This window comes from Danio rerio, chromosome 3 (genome assembly GCF_049306965.1).
Source record: "Danio rerio strain Tuebingen ecotype United States chromosome 3, GRCz12tu, whole genome shotgun sequence".
Lineage (NCBI taxonomy): Eukaryota > Metazoa > Chordata > Actinopteri > Cypriniformes > Danionidae > Danio > Danio rerio.
In genome coordinates this window covers 7457902-7480000 of record NC_133178.1, presented here as the reverse complement: position 1 = coordinate 7480000, position 22099 = coordinate 7457902, and the positions used below count along the sequence as shown (strand labels likewise).

Genomic DNA, 22099 nt, shown 5'->3' with positions numbered 1-22099 from the left:
GTGTAATTAATTACAGCGTTTTACTTCAGCTTTACTTCATCTGCACAGCCGCGTGTCAGAACAATTATATAAGAAGACGCTTCAATCCCGGTTTATGGAAGTTAAATCAGGTTTATTTTGTACATTAGCAAAACAGATATCCACACAGTACTTGAGGTTAGCCTTAACTAAGCTAAGCACGCTCTGTCTGTCTGCCTGCCTGCCTGCCTGCGTGTGTGTGTGTGTGTGTGTGTGTGTGTGTGTGTGTGTGTGTGTGTGTGTGTGTGTGTGTGTGTGTGTGTGTGTGTGTGTGTGTGTGTGTGTGTGTGAGCGCGCGCGCGCGTTAACTTCGTAACAATATTGTGTGTGACTCATCAATGCAACTTCACAATACTGATTAGTAAAGGTTAGTTCTTACTGTAGTACCTCACAAACGCTACGTGAGACTTTCTTCCTTTAAGTCTGTCTGTTGTCTGACGCAGCTGAGGGAGGAGGCATGTAGAAACAGTAGGCGGGCAGAACTCGGCTTAAAGGCGCAGTACGTAAAAAAACCACCCCCTACTGGAAATCAGTATAAGCAGCATCTTGTAAAAGGTATAATGAAAAATCTGATGGGTATTTTGATCTGAAACTTTATATACACATTCTAGAGACGCAAAAGACTTATATTAAATCTGAAAAAAGGGGTAACCTAGGTGCCCTTTAAGATAATAGAAGGAAGCACACACTATCTACTATCTATGATTATTTATTGAACATCAGCGCTGAACAACTAATATTAAAACACACATTGCCTAAAACAAAACAGTCACTTTTTTCCTATACAAATAAAAATAAATAACTTGCACTTTTGGAAACAACAAATAATTTTCAATGTTTTTCATATTAAAAGTAGAACATAAGCAGTATCTTTTCTAAATAAAATAAGTCTTGCATATCATGTAAATAATATTTTAAACAGTACTTTTTTGAATCTTCTGTAAACCAAATATTTTATTTAAATTGTATTTTTTAATGGAAAATATGGCGTCATAAGGCATCTCTGGCGGAGTTTACAATCATCGTCTATGTAGTGCAAAGGTGTAGTTAAATTTTTTTGTGAGGTGCGCAGATATGCTGCTGACTATACGCATGCACTCAACGCAGAAGTATAAATCAGCCATAACAGAGCGAGGTCACGTGACTCCACATGCAGTAGGGAAAGTAATTATAAAATTTGACCTTGAAATATGAGATTGGTTACAGATTCTGAATTTCAATTACTTTAAGATTAATTACCCAGCCCTACTTGAGGTTAAAACAAATCATAATGTAACATATTTGCGAAGGATCATGTGACACCAAAGACCGGAGCAAGGAATGAACATTACCTTAATAAAAATATTTAAATAAAATAAAATTATTTTCTGCAATTTGCATAATTGTTTATTGATTAGAAATGATTACTCGGTTGATTTTTTTTTCTTCTTTTTAACCTTAATGATAGCAAGAGCCATTATTTGGCAATCTAGAGCGCCATCTGCTGTTAAAAACCAGCCCAGAGCGCCATCTGCTGTCAAAAACCAGCCCAGAGCGCCATCTGCTGTTAAAAACCAGCCCAGAGTGCCGTCTGCTGTTAAAAACCAGCCCAGAGCACCGTCTGCTGTTAAAAACCAGACCAAAGCGCAGAGAGCGCCATTTGCTTTTAAAAACCAGCCCAGAGCGCCGTCTGCTGTTAAAAACCAGCCCAGAGTGCCGTCTGCTGTTAAAAAACAGCCCAGAGCGCCATCTGCTGTTAAAAACCAGCCCAGAGCGCCGTCTGCTGTTAAAAACCAGCCCAGAGCGCCATCTGCTGTCAAAAACCAGCCCAGAGCGCCATCTGCTGTTAAAAACCAGCCCAGAGTGCCGTCTGCTGTTAAAAAACAGCCCAGAGCGCCATCTGCTGTTAAAAACCAGCCCAGAGTGCCGTCTGCTGTTAAAAACCAGCCCAGAGCACCGTCTGCTGTTAAAAACCAGCCCAGAGCACCGTCTGCTGTTAAAAACCAGACCAGAGCGCAGAGAGCGCCATCTGCTTTTAAAAACCAGCCTAGAGCGCCATCTGCTGTCAAAAACCAGCCCAGAGCGCCATCTGCTGTTAAAAACCAGCCCAGAGCGCCGTCTGCTGTTAAAAACCAGCCCAGAGCACCGTCTGCTGTTAAAAACCAGACCAGAGCGCAGAGAGCGCCATTTGCTTTTAAAAACCAGCCCAGAGCGCCGTCTGCTGTTAAAAACCAGCCCAGAGTGCCGTCTGCTGTTAAAAAACAGCCCAGAGCGCCATCTGCTGTTAAAAACCAGCCCAGAGCGCCGTCTGCTGTTAAAAACCAGCCCAGAGCGCCATCTGCTGTCAAAAACCAGCCCAGAGCGCCATCTGCTGTTAAAAACCAGCCCAGAGTGCCGTCTGCTGTTAAAAAACAGCCCAGAGCGCCATCTGCTGTTAAAAACCAGCCCAGAGTGCCGTCTGCTGTTAAAAACCAGCCCAGAGCACCGTCTGCTGTTAAAAACCAGACCAGAGCGCAGAGAGCGCCATCTGCTTTTAAAAACCAGCCCAGAGCGCCGTCTGCTGTTAAAAACCAGCCCAGAGTGCCGTCTGCTGTTAAAAACCAGTCCAGAGCACCATCTGCTGTTAAAAACCAGCCCAGAGCGCCATCTGCTGTTAAAAACCAGCCCACAGCGCCATCTGCTGTTAAAAACCAGTCCAGAGCACCATCTGCTGTTAAAAAACATCACAGAGCGCCATCTGCTGTTAAAAACCAGCCCAGAGCGCCGTCTGCTGTTGAAAACTAGTCTAGAGTACTGTCTGCTGTTTAAAATAAAAAAACTAGCCTAGAGAGCCCTTTACTGTTAAAAGCTAGCCTAGAATGCTGTCTGCTTTTAAAAGACTAGTCCAGAGGGGCATCTGCTGTTAAAAATTAGCCTAAAGAACCTTCTGCTGTTAACAGCTAGCCTAGGGCGCAGTCTGCTGTTAAAAACTAGCCCAAAGTTCCGTCTGCTGATAAAACTAGCCTAGAGCACCGTCTGCTTTTAAAAACTAGCCCAGAGTTCTGTCTGCTGTTAAAAAACTAACCTAGAGCGCCCTCTACTGTTAAAAGCTAGCCTAGAGCGCCCTCTGCTGTTAAAAGCTAGCCTAGATCTCCATCTGCTGTTAAAAACTATCCTAGAGCTACATATACTGCTAAAAATAAACAAAATGTGCCATCTACTGTTAAAAACTAGACTAGAGCTCAGTCTATAGCACTGTCTGCTGTTAGGAGCAAATGTCAGAATCAGCGCAGAATCATTTTCTCTAATGGTTTTTCACCACAGCTCTACTCAGCCCTATAGACTGAACGTGTTATTGTCTATTTTGTGTGAAAGTTAAAATAAATAGTTATTTCTACAATTTTTATGCTTTTACATTGAACAATTTCTTCCAACCCTGTAGTGATATAGTTGAGATTTCATTCTTGCTTAGTGAGAAATGAATGACACTGGAACGGGTGACAGAAGTGTTCAATTAAAGCAGATGAAGCAGGAGTTCAGTGAAGCTCAGCTCAGACATGGCAGATTTCTCATCTCTAAAGGTCAGGATTAAGCGAGCAGATAACTGATCTACCATCAGACCATCTCAGCACTCGTGAAGCTCTTCAGACAAACATGATGACTCGGCATCAGAAAATGTCCTTCTGAACGGGCTATTCACAGCTGAGGTCAGTAGAGGTCTGATTGATTCTGTTTAACCTTCGTGCGTTTGAGCAAGATGACTGACAGATCAGAGCATCACACGCAGATCTTTAGAGTTAGATTTTTAACATGTTTTAGTAGATAGTATACAAATATGGCTACTGAGAATGTGTGAGGGATTTAAACAAATCTCGTACGTCTCCGCAGTTGTAACGCCGGGGAGTAACACCACAACAGATGGTAGGATCCAATATGCAGGTTTATTCACAGTCAGGCAAGCAGTGGTCCATACGGGAGCAAACAGGTATGTGAGGACAATCCAGAATCGTAGTCAGTTTAACAATCAAAAGGTCGAAAGGCAGGCGGCAGACAAGGATAACTAAATAAACAAGGCTAGGTTCAAAACAGGAAAACAAGACAAGGAAAACGCGTTGTAATGCTACTATACAGTGAACAAGACTCGGCAACATGTGTGTGGAACAAAGGGGTATAAATAGTCCAAACAATAATAGTGTAAGTGGCTTCAGCTGTGAGAGTGCAATCAGTGTTGATCTGGAACCGGTTGTGTGTGTGTGTGGCATGACTGGGTGTTGTAGTCAATAACATGGCAGATATGTAGTTCAATGAGTGTGAATGTTTGTGTGTGAATGTTTACCAGCGACATCTGGTGGTTGTTCGCTGGTGAACATGACAGAGCCCCCCCTCTAAGGAGTGGCTTCCAGACACTCCTAATACTGTTCAGGCGGGAGGTGGAGCGGAGGCCGAACTGGGGGAGGGATGGAGGGCCAGGACCATGCAGCGGGGGCAGGACTGGAGCATGGAGCTGCGGAGGGCCTGGAGCGTGGAGCTGCGGAGGGCCTGGAGCGTGGAGCTGCGGAGGGCCTGGAGCGTGGAGCTGCGGAGGGCCTGGAGCGTGGAGCTGCGGAGGGCCTGGAGCGTGGAGCAGCGGAGGGCCTGGAGCGTGGAGCAGCGGAGGGCCTGGAGCGTGGAGCAGCGGAGGGCCTGGAGCGTGGAGCTGCAGTGGCCCTGGATCATGAGGCTGTGGCCATTGAGGAAGCTTAGGAGGCGACCATTCAGGGAGCTCAGGTGGCGGCGGCCATTCAGGGAGCTCAGGTGGCGGCGGCCATTCAGGAAGCTCAGGTGGCGGCGGCCATTCAGGAAGCTCAGGTGGCGGCAGCCATTCAGGAAGCTCAGGTGGCGGCGGCCATTCAGGAAGCTCAGGAGGCGGCGGCCATTCAGGAAGCTCAGGAGGCGGCGGCCATTCAGGAAGCTCAGGTGGCGGCGGCCATTCAGGAAGCTCAGGTGGCGGCGGCCATTCAGGAAGCTCAGGAGGCGCCGGCCATTCAGGAAGCTCAGGAGGCGGCGGCCATTCAGGAAGCTCAGGAGGCGGCGGCCATTCAGGAAGCTCAGGTGGCGGCGGCCATTCAGGAAGCTCAGGAGGCGGCGGCCATTCAGGAAGCTCAGGAGGCGGCGGCCATTCAGGAAGCTCAGGAGGCGGCGGCCATTCAGGAAGCTCAGGAGGCGGCGGCCATTCAGGAAGCTCAGGAGGCGGCGGCCATTCAGGAAGCTCAGGAGGCGGCGGCCATTCAGGAAGCTCAGGAGGTTCAGGTGGCAGCGGCTCTGGAGGGTCTGGCAGCTCTGGAAGGTCTGGCAGCTCTGGAGGGTCTGGCAGCTCTGGAGGGTCTGGCAGCTCTGGAGGGTCTGGCAGCTCTGGAGGGTCTGGCAGCTCTGGAGGGTCTGGCAGCTCTGGAGGGTCTGGCAGCTCTGGAGGGTCTGGCAGCTCTGGAGGGTCTGGCAGCTCTGGAGGTGGCGGTGGCAGCTCTGGAGGGTCTGACAGCACTGGATGGTCTGGCAGCACTGGAGGGTCTGGCAGCACTGGAGGTGGCAGTGGTAGCTCTGGAGGTGGCAGTGGCAGCTCTGGCAGTAACAGCTCTGGTGGTGGCAGTTCTGGCAGTAACAGTTCTGGTGGTGGCATCAGCTCTTGTAACTCAGGTGGTGGTGGCCATTCTGGTGGCTCAGGTGATGGTATTTCAGGAACTGAAACAGGAACTATGGCAGGAACGGACAAGGAACAGGAAACCATCTTGTGAGCAGGTGGCAGATTGGCGCTTACCACATTGTGAGCTGGAGGGCTGGTTGTGACCACATTGGGAGCTGGAGGACTGGAGTCGGCCATCTTGTGAGCTGGAGGACTGGAGTCTGCCATCTTGTGAGCTGGAGGACTGGAGTCGGCCATCTTGTGAGCTGGAGGACTGGAGTCGGCCATCTTGTGAGCTGGAGGACTGGAGTCGGCCATCTTGTGAGCTGGAGGACTGGAGTCGGCCATCTTGTGAGCTGGAGGACTGGAGTCGGCCATCTTGTGAGCTGGAGGACTGGAGTCGGCCATCTTGTGAGCTGGAGGACTGGAGTCGGCCATCTTGTGAGCTGGAGGACTGGAGTCGGCCATCTTGTGAGCTGGAGGACTGGAGTCGTCCATCTTGTGAGCTGGAGGACTGGAGTCGTCCATCTTGTGAGCTGGAGGACTGGAGTCGTCCATCTTGTGAGCTGGAGGACTGGAGTCATCCATCTTGTGAGCTGGAGGACTGGAGTCGTCCATCTTGTGAGCTGGAGGACTGGAGTCGGCCATCTTGTGAGCTGGAGGACTGGAGTCGGCCATCTTGTGAGCTGGAGGACTGGAGTCGGCCATATTGTGAGCTGGGAGTGTGGTGATGGAATGAGCAGCAAGCCCCGTTGCCAGCGGGTCTTGCTGTCCTTTGCCCCCCCCAAAAAAATATTTAGGGGTGTCCTCCACCTCTCCTACAGTGAAGGGGGACCCACTTATTTGAAGTGCAAGATCAATATAACCTTCTAGAGTCCCGTGGGGGTCATGCAAAGGCATTGTGGAATATAGGGGCTCAGAAAGTCCTCCACGAAAGAAAATCATTAGGCATAAGTCATCCAAAGATGTTAAATGGGCTACCTGGATGAAGTCCTCCACGTATTCCTCTATAGACCGGGCTTCCTGACGCAGACACATGATCTTGATACCCGCTGAATCCATTGTGTGGCCGAGTCTTCTGTAACGCCGGGGAGTGACACCAACAACAGAAGGTAGGATCCAATATGCAGGTTTATTCACAGTCAGGCAAGCAGTGGTCCATACGGGAGCAAACAGGTATGTGAGGACAATCCAGAATCGTAGTCAGTTTAACAATCAAAAGGTCGAAAGGCAGGCGGCAGACAAGGATAACTAAATAAACAAGGCTAGGTTCAAAACAGGAAAACAAGACAAGGAAAACGCGTTGTAATGCTACTATACAGTGAACAAGACTCGGCAACATGTGTGTGGAACAAAGGGGTATAAATAGTCCAAACAATAATAGTGTAAGTGGCTTCAGCTGTGAGAGTGCAATCAGTGTTGATCTGGAACCGGTTGTGTGTGTGTGTGGCATGACTGGGTGTTGTAGTCAATAACATGGCAGATATGTAGTTCAATGAGTGTGAATGTTTGTGTGTGAATGTTTACCAGCGACATCTGGTGGTTGTTCGCTGGTGAACATGACAGCAGTAAACTGCAGTAAAGCAGAACATGGTCTAACACAAGAAATTACGGTGGCCCAGTAGTGCAAAACACAACAACATTAAGATGAAAATGCTGCAACACTAAGTTGGAAAAGCTGCAACACTAAGATGAAAAAAGCTGCAACACTAAGATGAAAAATGCTGCAACACTAAGATGAAAACACAACAACATTAAGATGAAAATGCTGCAACACTAAGTTGAAAAATCTGCAACACTAAGATGAAAAAAGCTGCAACACTAAGATGAAAAAAGCTGCAACACTAAGATGAAAAAAGCTGCAACACTAAGATGAAAAATGCTGCAACACTAAGATGAAAACGCTGCAACACTAAAAACGTAACACAACGGAAATGCTCCCAACCACTAGGTGGCAGTGGAACACCGATTACTTCTTCTGATTAAATAGATTTTATTAATACAGACCAAAACAATGATTATTACCTCGAGAAATTCCACAAGAAGTTCTAAATGTAAGTTAGTAACATTAAATGTAAATCAAGTTGTGAATGAGGATTTTTATTACTTTATGATTGGATATTCTGGGAAATCTTAATGTTTTTATAAAATTAAACATCAATAGTAATTTCGTCATTAAACTTTTAATGGCTGTTTAGGTCAGCTCTTGATTTATAAATGCCAACTAAATTTAAACTGTTGTCTTCACAGACTGCAATGTTTTGTCCATTTTGTGGAAATGTTTTGGGGACCATTATAATGTTTTGTGGCTCATGTGGTGGTAATATCCAGTTTTTGGCTGACATTCAATGTGGTAAGTTCATATTAGGCTTTAAAAATACATATTTATAGCACTGCTTAAAAAATATGTAATACTGGATTAATTAAAGTTGTGATTTATTAGTAGAATTTATGTATAATATTATACAGTATCTGCCTTACAGTAAATGACCAGCATCAAAACATACCTTGTCAACATATGCAGTATTTTTTTTCAGCAGGAGTCATTTAAGATAATTTTTATTCTTTTTTTATTGATGTTAGACTCATCTTTCCAATTTTGTGAGGATGATCTTCTTCGAAAATACTTCAGAGATGGACACAGTTACAGTGTCATTCTGGATTTTTTGGCATTGAAACACAACATTAAAATAAGCCTTCGTACCTTGAAAACAAAACTGAAAAACCTGTCCTTGTACAGGCGAAAAAACTACTCACCTTTGGAAATTGTTCAGTCTGCTGTTATTGAAGAATTGAGTGGTTCTGGACAACATTGTGGCTACAGAACAATGTGTCAGACTTTACGGCAAAAACACAATCTTACAGTTAGAAGGCAAGATGTAATGTTTATGATGGCAGACCTTGATCCATTGGGCATTGAACAACGCTCAAGAAGAAGATTTGTGAGAAGGGTTTACCATTCTTTAGGGCCTAATCATGTCTGGCATGTTGATGGCTATGACAAATTAAAACCATATGGTTTAGCTATAAGTGGATGCATTGATGGTTACTCACGCAAAGTTATGTGGTTAATTTGTGGAGCTAGCAATAATGACCCAGACATTATAGCTCATAATTACCTACAATGTGCCACTGAATTTGGAGTCATACCAAAACTACTTCGCACTGACTGTGGTACTGAAAATGGAACAATGGCCGCAATCCACTGTTCTTTGAGATCCACACACATGGATGACCTTGCAGGGGCTTCAAGCCATATGTATGGCTCCTCAATCACAAACCAAAGAATTGAAAGCTGGTGGTCAGTTTTCAGAAAACAAAGGTAGTTCAAACAATAATGGCATTTTTAGATTGTATTGAACATTTCTTGCTGAGTTTTAGTTGGATATGTTAAATATGTTATAATAAAAACCCTAATGTGTAAAATTGATGTTGATGTTGGTCTGTTCATACAGGTCTCAATTTTGGATGGATCTTCTCAATGACTTGAAAGACAGACAGCTCTTTAATGGCAGTCATGAGCAGATATGCTTAATGCGTTTTGCGTTTTTAAGTGTACTGCAGAAGGACCTTGATGAATACAAAGAATCATGGAACACTCATACCATTAGGGCAGTTAAACAATCTCGCTGTCCTTCTGGTAAACCTGATGCCATGTACTCTCTTCCACAAAGGTTGGTATGTGAGTTTAAAAAGTTTTTTAACTTTTGTAATAAAATTAAGATTTTAATTAACACAAAAAGCCAAACTTTTGCAACTTTCTTCAGTGGAATAGAAAATTTAGATAAAATACTACTCCACAGAAGCAAACCTTAAGCTTTAGATTGCTTTAGGTTTATTAGTTATATTTTGGGGATGAACAACAAAATTTATTGATTTAAAGAATAAAATGCCAATAAAAATGTATGTATTTAATACTGTAGTTTTTTTTATTAAACAAAAAGGTAGACTTTTTTACTTCTTTATTCAAAGGTTCAATGGAAGAGAATCTGGATTTAGCATCTCACAGGAAGCACTGGACGAGTTTTTCATTGAACCAACTCGTAGCACATGTGGAGATGGACAGTTGCAGGCACACTTTGAAGAACTACATGCTCAAACCAATCTAACTACACCTCACACTTGGGAGGCTGGTGTGGAAAACTACATATCTTTAAAGAACATGGCCCACATTTAAACAGAAAAAAGAAATTCAAAGGTATAACTCACCCAAAAATGAAAGTTATCAATTTATATAAACCCATACAAGTTTGTTATTTTTGTTAAACAAAAAAGATGATATTTTGCATAATGTTGGTAACCAGACACTTGATAGTACTCTGACTACCGTGGTAGAAAATAAAAGTACAGTAGAGGTCAGTATGTACTGTCAAGTGTCTGGTTACTAACATTACTCAAAACGCATACATGTTTGAAACAATACGAGGGTGAATACATTATTATTAACTTTTATTTGTGGGTGAACTATCCTTTTAGTATGGATGCCAGTTTTCATCATTTTTTTTATTATATATTTTTGTGGAATCTACAAACAATACCACAATATCAATAATTTACACATTTTCTTTCCTTTTTTTTTAAACAATAACTAAGGGTAAACAAGAACACTCAAAAACCCTAGTTTTCATCATTAAATAAAAAATAAAAAAGGTTATAAAAAAATCTTAGAATTCTGAATTTTTCCTCAGAAGTTATAAAGTCAGAAATAAAATTGTGTTTGTTTCATGCAATTCTGAGATGAAAACTTGCAATAACCTTTAAAAAAAAATTGTTCAGTGGCAAAAACTGGCTTTCCATACATTAATACTAATCAGCGCAATCCAAAACCAGGTGAGTTTTGAATTCCAAAATCCATTGCATTTTTGAACTCATCATAGCTTTTTGACACTGGCAATTTGATTGTGTTGGCACAGGTGCTTGCAATGGGAAATTTAGAAGACCTTTCAAAAATGAGTCTGGGCTGTGGCACAATTGTTGAAGGAGGCAGTGAATCTAATCCCGTGGCAAACATCAAAATGTTCTGGAGGGAGACTCCTGTTTCTTGTTCTGAAAAGATTAAACAAAAAACAAAAGAATATCACAAAATTTGTTATCAACAACAATAAAATATAATGTTCAATCCTTTACCTCCAGTGTCAAGCAGATAGTCTCTCCAGTATCCCAGTATTCTTGTTTCTTCTTGTCGTCTGGTGCTACCAGGTTCACTGAGCTGTGGCTTGAAGACATCCTCCAGAGATACAGCTGTTAGTCTGTCAACACTGTAGCACATATAGGGTCTGAATGCAATAGGGTGTTGTTGCAGGGCATTGATGACATCCAGGGTGGAAAGCCCATCCCTAAATCTATAACCCAAATAGAAATCACAAAGTGATATCACTTCACTCATAATTATTATATTATCTCAAATTAGAAACAAGACTTACCTTTGCACAGAGTATTGGTTTCTGTATATAATGTACCACAGTATGAAATCCTTCACAATGTTGTCTTTGCCTTTTACACTTTGTGGGAAATCAAAACACCCAGCAGTCTGCAGCAAGCTTTCATACTTCTCAATCAGTGTGTGCAATTCATCTAGTGATTCTGCACTTGATATCTGGGGTAAATGGTTGCAATTAAATTACAAATAACACACATACACACATACATACATACATATATATATATATATATATATATATATATATATATATATATATATATATATATATATATATATATATATATATATAGCAAAAAATATATATTGTGCCTTTAAATGAACAAACAAATAAATGACTTAAAAGAAACTTGACGCACCTCAATTAAAGCTGCCTTCATGGTTTCATCTGTTACATCCTCAACTGTTCCATTAATGTCAGTTCTACCAATGAGGTAATCATACAGCATGTTTGATAAAAAGCGAGGACCTGGACCACCATGTACAATAGAGACTGCAATCATCCGGCCAGCAAGGAAGTACTCATCTTCTCTGACAGCTACAGGAAAATATATTTTTTCTAGACTTAGTGAAAAAAGACAGTAATGTAAATTATTAAGCAGTTACAAGCTTGAAGTAAATAATTTACCTGCATTATTAAAGGTGAGAAATCTCCCGTTTTCTGGTCCATCAAAAATTCGCCGTGCTTTTAAACAGTCCATTAGGAGGGTTAGAAACTCACGTTTTGGACCACCTGTGTCAACTGCATCTTCAGTTGAGCCTTCATCGTCTGTAAATTTGACAAGCATGTCATGCAATGGATCATATGATGCACGTTTAAAACCACGAACTGCTCCATCCCAAATATTAGCTCGATTTATGTTGAATCTACTGCAAGACGTCCTTATGATCTTCTGTGAAAGATCTGACACAATGTCTGCAGCAGAGATTGCATCTGAGCTGTAAAACACAAAAGATTTCGATTAAGCCAATCAATCATGATGCTATAAAAATGGAGTGAATAATTTAGAAACAACATAATTAATAAATTACATCCATTCCTCTTCAACATGTTGTGTACTCTGGTCTGACCCTTCTGAATCACTTTCAATCACTATTGGTGCATACAGACGTGTGTAATTACTGTAAAGACAGCATAAAATGCATACAAAATAATTGTAGACCATTAAAATAAGTTTAAAGCAATTTGTTTTTTTACTACAATCTAGTTTAAAAAAAAGCAATTTAACTACAAACTTACGTGTAGCATTTTTGTTGGTCACGTACATGTTCTTGTATGTTGGTTCTGATTTTTCCTGCTTCCTTGATTTGTCAGAAAGAGAACACATTTTTTAATTAAAACCTGTTTTTTAATTAATATTACATAAACCACATAAAAAATGAATTTTTGATTTGTTGTAACAAACTAAAGGCTTGTGCACACCAGGCCAACTTTCACTCATGGTTATCACCAATGCCTTATGACTCAACAAATAGAGACAGTGTGTTTTTTTTTTTTTTTTTGGTTTGCTTCACAAACTGCATAAAATACTGGTCAACCAATGAGCTTTGCAATTTGGTTCCAATGCTTGGACCTGCTGAACTTACAGCAAATCATGACTTAAGCATAAAGTTGTTTTGTGGCACTCTGCTCTGTCACACATTGAAAACTTGCCTGTTCCTTCTGAGGCCCTTATACACTCACAAAAAGTACTGCATTTACCCCCAGTAAAGCCTGATCTGAGGCCAGTATGCCGCAAGGACAATTCTGTTAATAATGCACAAGCAGTGCTTCATGCTTGCAGTGCAGAGCCCTGAGCGTATACTATACCTTTGTTCAATAAAATTTAAAAAAGTGGAGTGTGCTGGTCTGAAAGGATGTTGGTAATGGGATATTGTTACACTGCCTGCCTCACTCCCATTCAAATTATACCACAGATAAAATAGGATTTGACTGCAAGTTTCATTTTACCTTTCTTTCATAGATATAGGCTGACAAACAAGTAAATACATTTGACAAACATAAAAATGTTTTAACGAATGAGTAAAAACTGTCTTTCTTCTGTATGACAAGTGATTGTCAGGTGTAATGGGATATTTCTGTTTTTCATTAAGCAACATTTGTTAGCACATTCACTTAGCTCAATGCCAGCAAAAATCACTTAGGTATGAATACCTTTTAGGTATAAAAACATCTCGGAAATACACTGAGGATAATCATAAGCGAAAATCGTATTGGTCTGTATTAGCCTTAAAGTTGTAATGTACATAAGTTGTAACATAGGTGAACTTACTTGTTCCTGAACAGGCAAAGAGTGATCAGGCGGTCTAAAAAAATAACAACTAAAGATTATTTTGTGCAACACTTGAACTTCAGAAAATGTCCTCTTAACTTTACTAAGGTAATACCGGTGTGAGCTGCTTCCTGCTTCATCCGCACTATCCCATATCTGTGTAGAGAACAGAAAGCAGGAGTCAAAATGAGCTACAATTAAATGTTATATTTATGTTAGGAGATATGCAAATAAATGACCCACCAAAGTGTCACTCTCATCATGTTGACTGTGAGAGGTAAATTTTACTTGCACTACGCTGTCTTCACTTGAAGAATCCTCATTACAGTCTTCAAACAACAAATATGAACATAGTAAAATTTTGATTCAATTAAAAAACATGTATATGTCATGTTTTATACATTATTTTTATTAGATTTCCTTTAAAATAAATATGCTCACCAGTGGCAAAAAAGTCTTCAACTGTGCATATATACAGTGTTATTCTTTGGTAAGCCTTCCCAATTGCCTCTTTGTACAGCTGTAGTTTAAAAGGGGTGTTTGTTCCTGGAATATTCTTAACCTCTGAACCATCTGGGTACAGTAAAACATAGGGCCCATCTTCCATGTCTTGATTAAAATCTTTTACTTTCTTTTTGCCAGCTATTAACACTTGCTCAGATGTCCAGTTTGTTTCAACTTCAAGAGGCAGCCGTTTCCCTCTCAGGGGCTTTAGGACACCACAATGTCTTTCCATACTTCCAATGTAAATCTACACATGAAAAGAATTAACACAAATGTAACAAACTGGACATTATAATAGGCTTTAATATAATTGTTATGAAAAAAAAAAAACATTAAAGACTGATTAAAGAAAAAACATGATTTTGAAAGTAGTATCTACACTTCCTCAATCTAACCCTGAACTGTATTCCTGAGCAAACAGATATTCGTGATAAGTTACACTTTACAATAATATTTAATTAGTTATGGCTTTGTTCAGCATTACAAAATCTTTTTCATATGCTAATTTAGCTGTTTAACCACTTACACATACATAAATGTATTTTGTTAATGAATTAGATATCATGACCTAACTATGAACAAGACATTAATTCAACAATGCTAAACCTTTGTTCATGTAAACTTAAAAATATAATAATGTTACTTGATGCATTACTTAAAATGAACAAATAATAAAAAATGTTAAAAAATTACACAATCTAAAACTGTCATGTTAGTCATGTTTGTGGACTCTTTACAAACATGATTATTATCAGTAATAAAGCATTTGTTATGCGAATTAGGAACCTTTTTGTTAAGTGTACACTTCTCTGTCATTATGTAATGGTTTACTAACATTTGTAAATTCTTTACTAACATTATCAGTAACAAAGCATTTGTTAAAGGAATAATGAACTTTAAAGTGTACACAACAACCACACTAGCTAATGTATCACTAACATTTAACTTTTTTAACGATTATTTATTGACAAAGTTATTGTTATTATTTTATTATAATTATATATTTTTTACTTTTTTTATTTATTTTTTTATTGTGTTCTTTTTAAGCTTTGGCCTAATGGTTTGAGAGTTGGACTTGGATAATCCCAAGGTTGCAGGTTCAAAGTGACCAGCAGGGATTGTTGGTGGAAATATTCACCTCAGTACCACGGCTGAGGTGATTCGCTTGAGCAAAATCAATAATTACTGCTTTGTAATGAATCCATAGATGTTTATATACAACTGAACATACAATTACAAAAGATTCCTAATGTCCTTAAGATGCTGTGTTACTAATCATGTTAGTAAAGAGTCCACAAACATGAATAACAGCCAGGGACGTTTATGTTTATGATTAATAATGCATTAACACACACACGCACCCACGCACACGCACACACACACACATAAGTAAGTGATGCTTAACAAATGTATTGTTTATTATTAATTAATGCAAATTAACTAATACAAACGTATTGTAAAGTGTTTTTGATAATACACTGTATCCTTTAATTTAAAGTAATTATTAAACAGAAGTGTCTCACTAGATCATTACTGGATGTATACCTTTACTCCTTTATCCTTCTTTGAGGCATGACTTTTCTTTGTAAAAAAGGTTTTCCTCTCCTTCTCCTTTATTGCCCTGAACTTCATGAAGCAATCCACAGAACTTGTTTCTGTTTTTCCTGCATCAGAAACATCATAAAAATCTATTGCATGTCACATTAATCAGCTAACGAAAATCTGCAATAAATATTAAAAGGAATAAAACATTCTTTAGAAATCAAACAGCATGTCCAATTAACATCCCAGATAGCAAAATACACTCGGGCCAGTTCCGGCTAGATTGTCGCCTGCCGGAGACTAACCCCTCGGCCCAACTTCGGCTGCCGGACTCGGGCCGGATGCCTGTGGACTCACTGCCCGATTCCGGCCCGAATCAAGCGGGCCAGATGCGGCGGCCGTAAGCGAGCCGACGCTGCGCATCCGCGCCGGAATCGGCGCGAGGGTAATGTGCGCCGCGGCCCGGAGCTGGCGCGACTCCGTATTTATACACCTTATAAAACGTTTTGGTATTACATTGGTACTTGATATATGGTATTACAACCATTTGAATTTATATAACAGCAAACACAGGCTATAATGTAAACACAAAGTGTAAGCACTGCGTTTAACCTTTGAATAAAGTGCAAACTGCATACATATTCTGTAACGAAAATAATCAGACAAATGACAAAATAAATAAATGTTAAACGTTTATTGATTGCATGAAAAAAAATAGTACTAAAATTTTATAAATAATTTTGTAGTGCACAAGAATATCAATATAAAAACAACAATAAAACAACACAATAAAGACACACAGAAAGATTTAAACAAAAAATCTAAAAATTACACACAAACACAGATGTTTTTTAAAACAACCCTGTTTTCCCAATAGACTTGAATTAAAAATTTGTAAAAAACAGCTAAATTTTATATGAACCTAAATATAGAAACCAATTTAAGATATAGCAAGAAACATCTTAAAAATACCAATGACAATCCGTAAAATATCCAAGTCAAACTTGTAAAAAGTACTGCAGAATTCTGAAGAAACATCTTGAAACATTTTTTAATAAAACGTTTAAATAATAATAAACAAACAAATATATATATATAAAATTGCAGAAGTATAAAGTCAAACTTTTTTTTTAAATAAACTTGAACAAAATCAATTGCACAAACAGCAAGACATGAGTGAGATGATTATACATTTCATATATATACACGTCTTGTGCAATTTTATATTTATAATTTTATTTGTATTACGTTTATTAAAAATGTAGCAAGATGTTTCTTCAGAATTTGGCGCACACACATACATACATACATACATACCATACATATATATATACACACACACACACATATATATATATATATATACACATATACATATATATATATATAAATGCAAATGAAAGAAACAAATTGTTCAAGTATCAGGGAACATCCTAATACACTTAAAATGTTGTTTAAAAAATAAAACAAAATAGTGATGTAGACATTTGACACATTAGCTTTCTCTTCTTTCTTCCTCCATCCCTGTCAGGGGCAAGTTGTAGCTACCTTGTAATGCATTTTTCCACTTCTTTATCAGTGGCGTGGTAAGGACATTTGTCCTCGCTCCATCTGTGATTAAAAGATAAACAGATAATTAGTAGTGAACAAGTACTAATGTAAAAAAAAAAAGAAAAAATTAGGAAAAAAGTAGGCTACCTACGAAGCAAAAACACTCAAAAAAAAACAAATAAACTTAAAACCCTTTGAAATTAGCAAGAGCTTGAACTTACCAGTTTCTTCATTTGTTCGGGCTGCTCCTTTAGTTAATTTTCAAGCTTTTCCAAATCAAATTGGCCAAAGGAAGGTCAAATGTGTTTACATCTGGAATTTCATCACGTCTGTTTTGGTTTTGTGAGAATCAGGCCCAGCTGCTGCTTTATGACGTTGCATGATTTTAAAACTTCAGTCAGTCGTGCTAAAAAAGAAAAATAACAGATTAGTATAAATCAACCTGTAGCTTATTCTCATACAACTTCTGTAAATACAACAGTGGGTTAGACACTGCTGATATTCTCTAGTTGATCTTTACTTTCTAGCTGCATTAAACCTTAACAAATTTAGTGATGTCTTCAATTCTTACAAAGACATCACGAGATGCAATAAGTTCTGTCTTGATCTCAAACTGCACTAGAACAAAGACTGTAAATGTTCATAGGTGTACTGCAGGAGTGTCCAAACTTTTTGGGCCGAGGGCCAGATGCAAAAAAACAAACGTTGTCGCGGGCCAAATTTTACATACATCACACAGACACACACACACACACACACACACACACACACACACACACACACACATATATATATATATATATATATATATATATATATATATATATATATATATATATATATATATATATATATATATATATATATACACATACACACACATATACATATTTATATATATATATATATATATATATATATATATATATATATATATATATATATATATATATATATATATATAAATGCAGTTGAAGTCAGAATTGTTAGCCCCCCTAAATTATTAGCCACCGTTTATTTTTTCCCCAATTTCTGTTTAACGGAGAGTTAAACATTTTTTCCACACATTTCTAAACATATTAGTTTTAGTAACTCATTTCTAATAACTGATTTATTTTATCTTTGCCATGATGACAGTAAATAATATTTGACTAGATATTTTTAAGACACTTCTATACAGCTTAAAGTGACATTTAAAGGCTTAACTAGGTTAATCAAGTTAACTAGTCAAGTTAAGGTAATTAGGCAAGTTATTTTAAAACAATGGTTTGTTCTGAAGACTTAAGGGGCTAATAATTTTGACCTTAAAATGGTTCATAAAAAATTTTAAACCGCTTTTTATTCTAGCCGAAATAAAACATAAGTCTTTCTCCAAAAGAAAAAATATTATCAGACATACTGTAAAAATGTTCTTGCTCTGTTAAACATCATTTGGGAAATATTTAACAAAAGAAGAAATAAATCAATGAGGGGCTAATAATTCAGACTTCAACTGTGGATAGATAGACAGACAGACAGACAGATAGATAGATAGATAGATAGATAGATAGATAGATCATAACAAGAACTGCTGCTTAATTGAATGCATGTAATAGCGACACCCGGTGGTTATTTATTGAATTACGTTCATTTTTGTATAGCGGGCCAGATTCTATTGATATTTATAAAAAGCCTCGCGGGCCGTAGTTTGGACACGCCTGGTGTACTGGAATGTACAGTATCTGTGCATCTTGATGGTGGTCTTAAGATTTCTGCCATAGTCATTGATGGTGATGGTACTTGTGGTGCTGCCTTGATTTCTGAAATCTTCATACCTGCCTTTTATCCAGCCTCTTTGTTCCAAGTAATTTTTCTTCATCACGGTATAGATGTGTCTATACTGTCCCTTAATCAGATACATTTACAAAACAAAACATCACTTTAGTATAGTGCCAGGGCAAAACTCACAGGTTGTAATAGATCTATGACATAATGTTGACAGTATGTGTTTAAAATAATTGCAAACAAACCTGTTCTGTCTTTAGATGTATGACAGGCAATCATTGTCCTCATCTGTCTACCAGTCAGAAATCACAGTTGCGTGTGGATGTTTGAGTCGAGCTTCCCCATATGCATCTATAATAAAACATCACATTGTTGTTAACCTCCCGTAAAGAAAAGTTCAAATCCTGAAATACTATCAAAGTTAATTAATGCATATAATACCTATAGTGTAAATAATCGGTACACAGAAGGTTGCACAAGATTTATTCGGAGATTCATGCAGAGTGACAGCCTTATGAATCTGAGACATAGATTTGTAAGATGGTCAAGCACATGCATAATTCTGTACCCATGAATATTAACCTACCATTGTGAAAATGTTTGATGATAGCCAATAACAATAAACCATTTCAGCTGTTTGTGAAGCAATTAGTAATGTAATGTCTGAAAAGCTCAATCTATGTTGAAAATGTATCAGCAGTTTACAGCTTATAATGGACTTTTAGCACACAACTATAACATGCCTATTCACGTTCAAAAGAGTGTGCCATTGACTTCTTTGGTCGTGATGTGCTGCAAAATGATCTCACTAACCTTTGTTAAACAAGAACAATGAGACTTAACCAACAAATATTGTTACCCATTCATTTAAATCACAATTTATCACTGTCAATAACATAAAAAAACCCAAAAAAAACATCAAAATCTGCTTTAAGACGTTCAGTTTTACATTAACTGACCATTACAGCTTGAACAAAAGATATAACTGATTCACATAGGCTAACACATATGAATTAAAGTGCATAGTAATATATTTCTCTCGGATAATTTAAAGAGAATAGTAAACAGTCGAGTTTCGATCATTTTTTGTGACTAACTGCATAAACAAGATAAACAATAATATTTTATTAATCCAAAACGATTAGTTTTTATTTACACATAATCACAGAATTAATACTGTTGGATAAGTATACGCCAGTACAATGATTTTTTCAACATCCACGGTACTTTATAATGTTAAATCAGGAAAAAAACACGTTTTGCCAAGTTAGTTAATGGATTCGTCTACAGAAACTTTCTTTAACGCAAAGTTAGCATACACACAAATTCGTTTCATGTTTCTTTAAAATAATTAAAATAGTTTTCAGTTACTACACACGTTACAATCTAACATTGTGTAAAAGGAACAGGAACTTTCAGACGTGTTTGTAACTGTTAGCGTTAGCATACATTAGCTCCAGTCGTGTTTCTTAAAGCAAGTTACATTTCGTATCAAACTGTTTTAAATTACTAAACACTGTTACAACCAAACACCGTGGAAATGTTTTAAGCTCTAAATTCGCTAATTATACAGAACACAAGCAGTAAAAAGCTTACCTTTCTGACCGGAATCCACTTGAAGTCTTTGAAAAACCAAACTTTTTCTTCTTGTGATCTTCGTGCCATGGTGGTTGACAACCAGCTTTTTGGAGCATTACCGCCACCGTCTGGATTGGAGTTTGGATCAGGAATTTAGTAACGCATGTGTTTATTATGAAACCAACTTCTGCTTTAAAAAAAACAGTCAGCACAGGAGCGTGCTATCTCAAAAATAAGCGAATTTTACATAGTTTTTCTCTAGATGACATGTATAATCTATTTATAAATAATATTGTTATGTTTGCGTCTAAACATTGCGACCATCCACACTAAATATTCTTTTTTTTTTTTTTTTTGCTATAGTACCATGAATATTTTCTCAAATTATCATTAAACGTGGCGCTAACAGATTACTAGATAAAATAAGAACTTAATCGGTTGCCATCAGCCGAGTCCTTGCAAGAAGCGGCCAGGATATGGTTGACCGGAATCGGGCCAGTGCTTTACAGCCGCATCACAACCGCATGTGCGCGAGCGAGCTGCGGGCCGCACTCGGCCCGGATAACACTCGCCGATGCCGAGTCGGAGCCGGAGGCGCCGGGGGGCAGCCGAGCTCGGGCCGATTACTGCCTGCTATCTGGGATAAATCCTCGGGATCGTGATTTGACGAGGTGTAACGTTACAACGCTATTTTAATATATTAATCAAAAAATAAGAAAATTCCGTGACAAACCGCATTATTCGATTTTATGACAGATACGATTTATGAAATTCATAGGACCCTACAAACAATACAGCATTGTAACTTACCTCCACTGGTGCTGGGCTCATTTCCATCAGGAACTTTGCCTTTCAGAAACGTTATGTTTTTTCCACATTTGCTGCAGAATGACGGGCAACTGTCAAGTGAAGCCCCGCAATATGGGCAATACATGATTGCTACCAAGAGCAACGTCCGAAATGAAACGAAACTTTCGAACTAAAACTCTTAAGATGGTCACACGATTGCCCGTTACCTGCCACCTAGTGGTTAGGAGCATTTCCGTTGTGTTGTAATTTTAAAGTTGCAGCGCTTTTCATCTTAGTGTTGCAGCAAGATTCATCTTAGTGTTGCAGCGTTTTTAACTAAATGTTGTTGTGTTTTCATCTTAATGTTGCTGCATTTTTATCTTAATGTTGTTGTGTTTTTATCTTAATGTTGCAGCATTTTTATCTTAATGTTGTTGTGTTTTCATCTTAATGTTGTTGTGTTTTCATCTTAATGTTGTTGTGTTTTCATCTTAATGTTGTTGTGTTTTCATCGTAATGTTGTTGTGTTCATGTTGCAGCATTTTCATCTTAATGTTGTTGTGTTTTGCACTACTGGGCCACCGTAAGAAATACATGGCCAGCAGGGGGCAGTTATGTAACATAGTGAGCACACTGAACTGATATACTGTAGCAGCCAGAGCACGTGAGCTAAGCGGTTGTGCTTTTTTTCTTTCATTACAGTTTTTTTTATATAAGAATTTTATAGGATGAAGTGATCATCTGTGTTTTTTTTTTTGGTGAAGATATTTGCGTATTGCTGTACACCCATCGTGTTTTAAGCAATTTGTAAACGAGGCGCACTCCTTGCGCTGGACTATTAAACCTGATTTGAGCTGGTCTTTCGGCTTTTAGTTTGCTTTCAGCTGGTCTAATATCATCGTATCCAAACACTTTCTGAATAATATTTCAAAACCCTTTTTTTGTTTATTGTTATTTTTTTAATAAATATCTAAAATCTTTTCTTTTTTTCAGACAGGCTATGGTAAAATAAAAGTTTAATGG

General features: G+C 38.6%; 2 protein-coding genes and 1 long non-coding RNA gene across 15 annotated transcripts in view; 1 reads left to right on the top strand and 2 right to left on the bottom strand.

Annotated features, from left to right (window-relative positions):
* Positions 1 to 22099, top strand: part of rbfox3b (RNA binding fox-1 homolog 3b) — a 584742-nt gene that overhangs the window by 107235 nt on the left and 455408 nt on the right. The window contains exon 2 of one of the 11 annotated variants that reach the window (XM_073944071.1): positions 3558 to 3683. The exons of the other annotated variants lie outside the window; for them this stretch is intronic. The gene's annotated coding sequence lies outside the window, so the exon portion shown is untranslated. The remainder of the gene's footprint in view (positions 1 to 3557; positions 3684 to 22099) is intronic. 11 annotated transcript variants of the gene reach the window in all.
* On the bottom strand, positions 9542 to 21312 carry LOC100536045 (G2/M phase-specific E3 ubiquitin-protein ligase). Of its 3 annotated transcripts, none has more exons than XM_021472897.3 (13): positions 21098 to 21312; positions 15398 to 15516; positions 13790 to 14099; positions 13592 to 13677; positions 13464 to 13504; positions 13349 to 13382; positions 12316 to 12377; positions 12108 to 12197; positions 11704 to 12014; positions 11435 to 11613; positions 11059 to 11231; positions 10763 to 10977; positions 9542 to 10681 (listed from the first exon to the last, which is right to left on the bottom strand). In XM_021472897.3, the coding sequence occupies exons 1-13, from the start codon at positions 21219 to 21221 to the stop codon at positions 10446 to 10448; spliced, it is 1980 nt and encodes a 659-aa protein (XP_021328572.2). In that variant the 5' UTR covers positions 21222 to 21312; the 3' UTR covers positions 9542 to 10445. The 3 variants fall into 3 exon arrangements, with proteins under 3 accessions (XP_021328572.2, XP_073800125.1, XP_073800126.1); XM_073944024.1 differs by having other exon boundaries at positions 11435 to 11634; positions 11797 to 12014; XM_073944025.1 differs by having other exon boundaries at positions 12108 to 12168.
* On the bottom strand, positions 16899 to 19048 carry LOC137490440 (uncharacterized). The gene is made up of 4 exons (XR_011009907.2): positions 18955 to 19048; positions 18760 to 18830; positions 17167 to 17351; positions 16899 to 17005 (listed from the first exon to the last, which is right to left on the bottom strand). It is a non-coding gene; the product is annotated as an uncharacterized lncRNA (long non-coding RNA).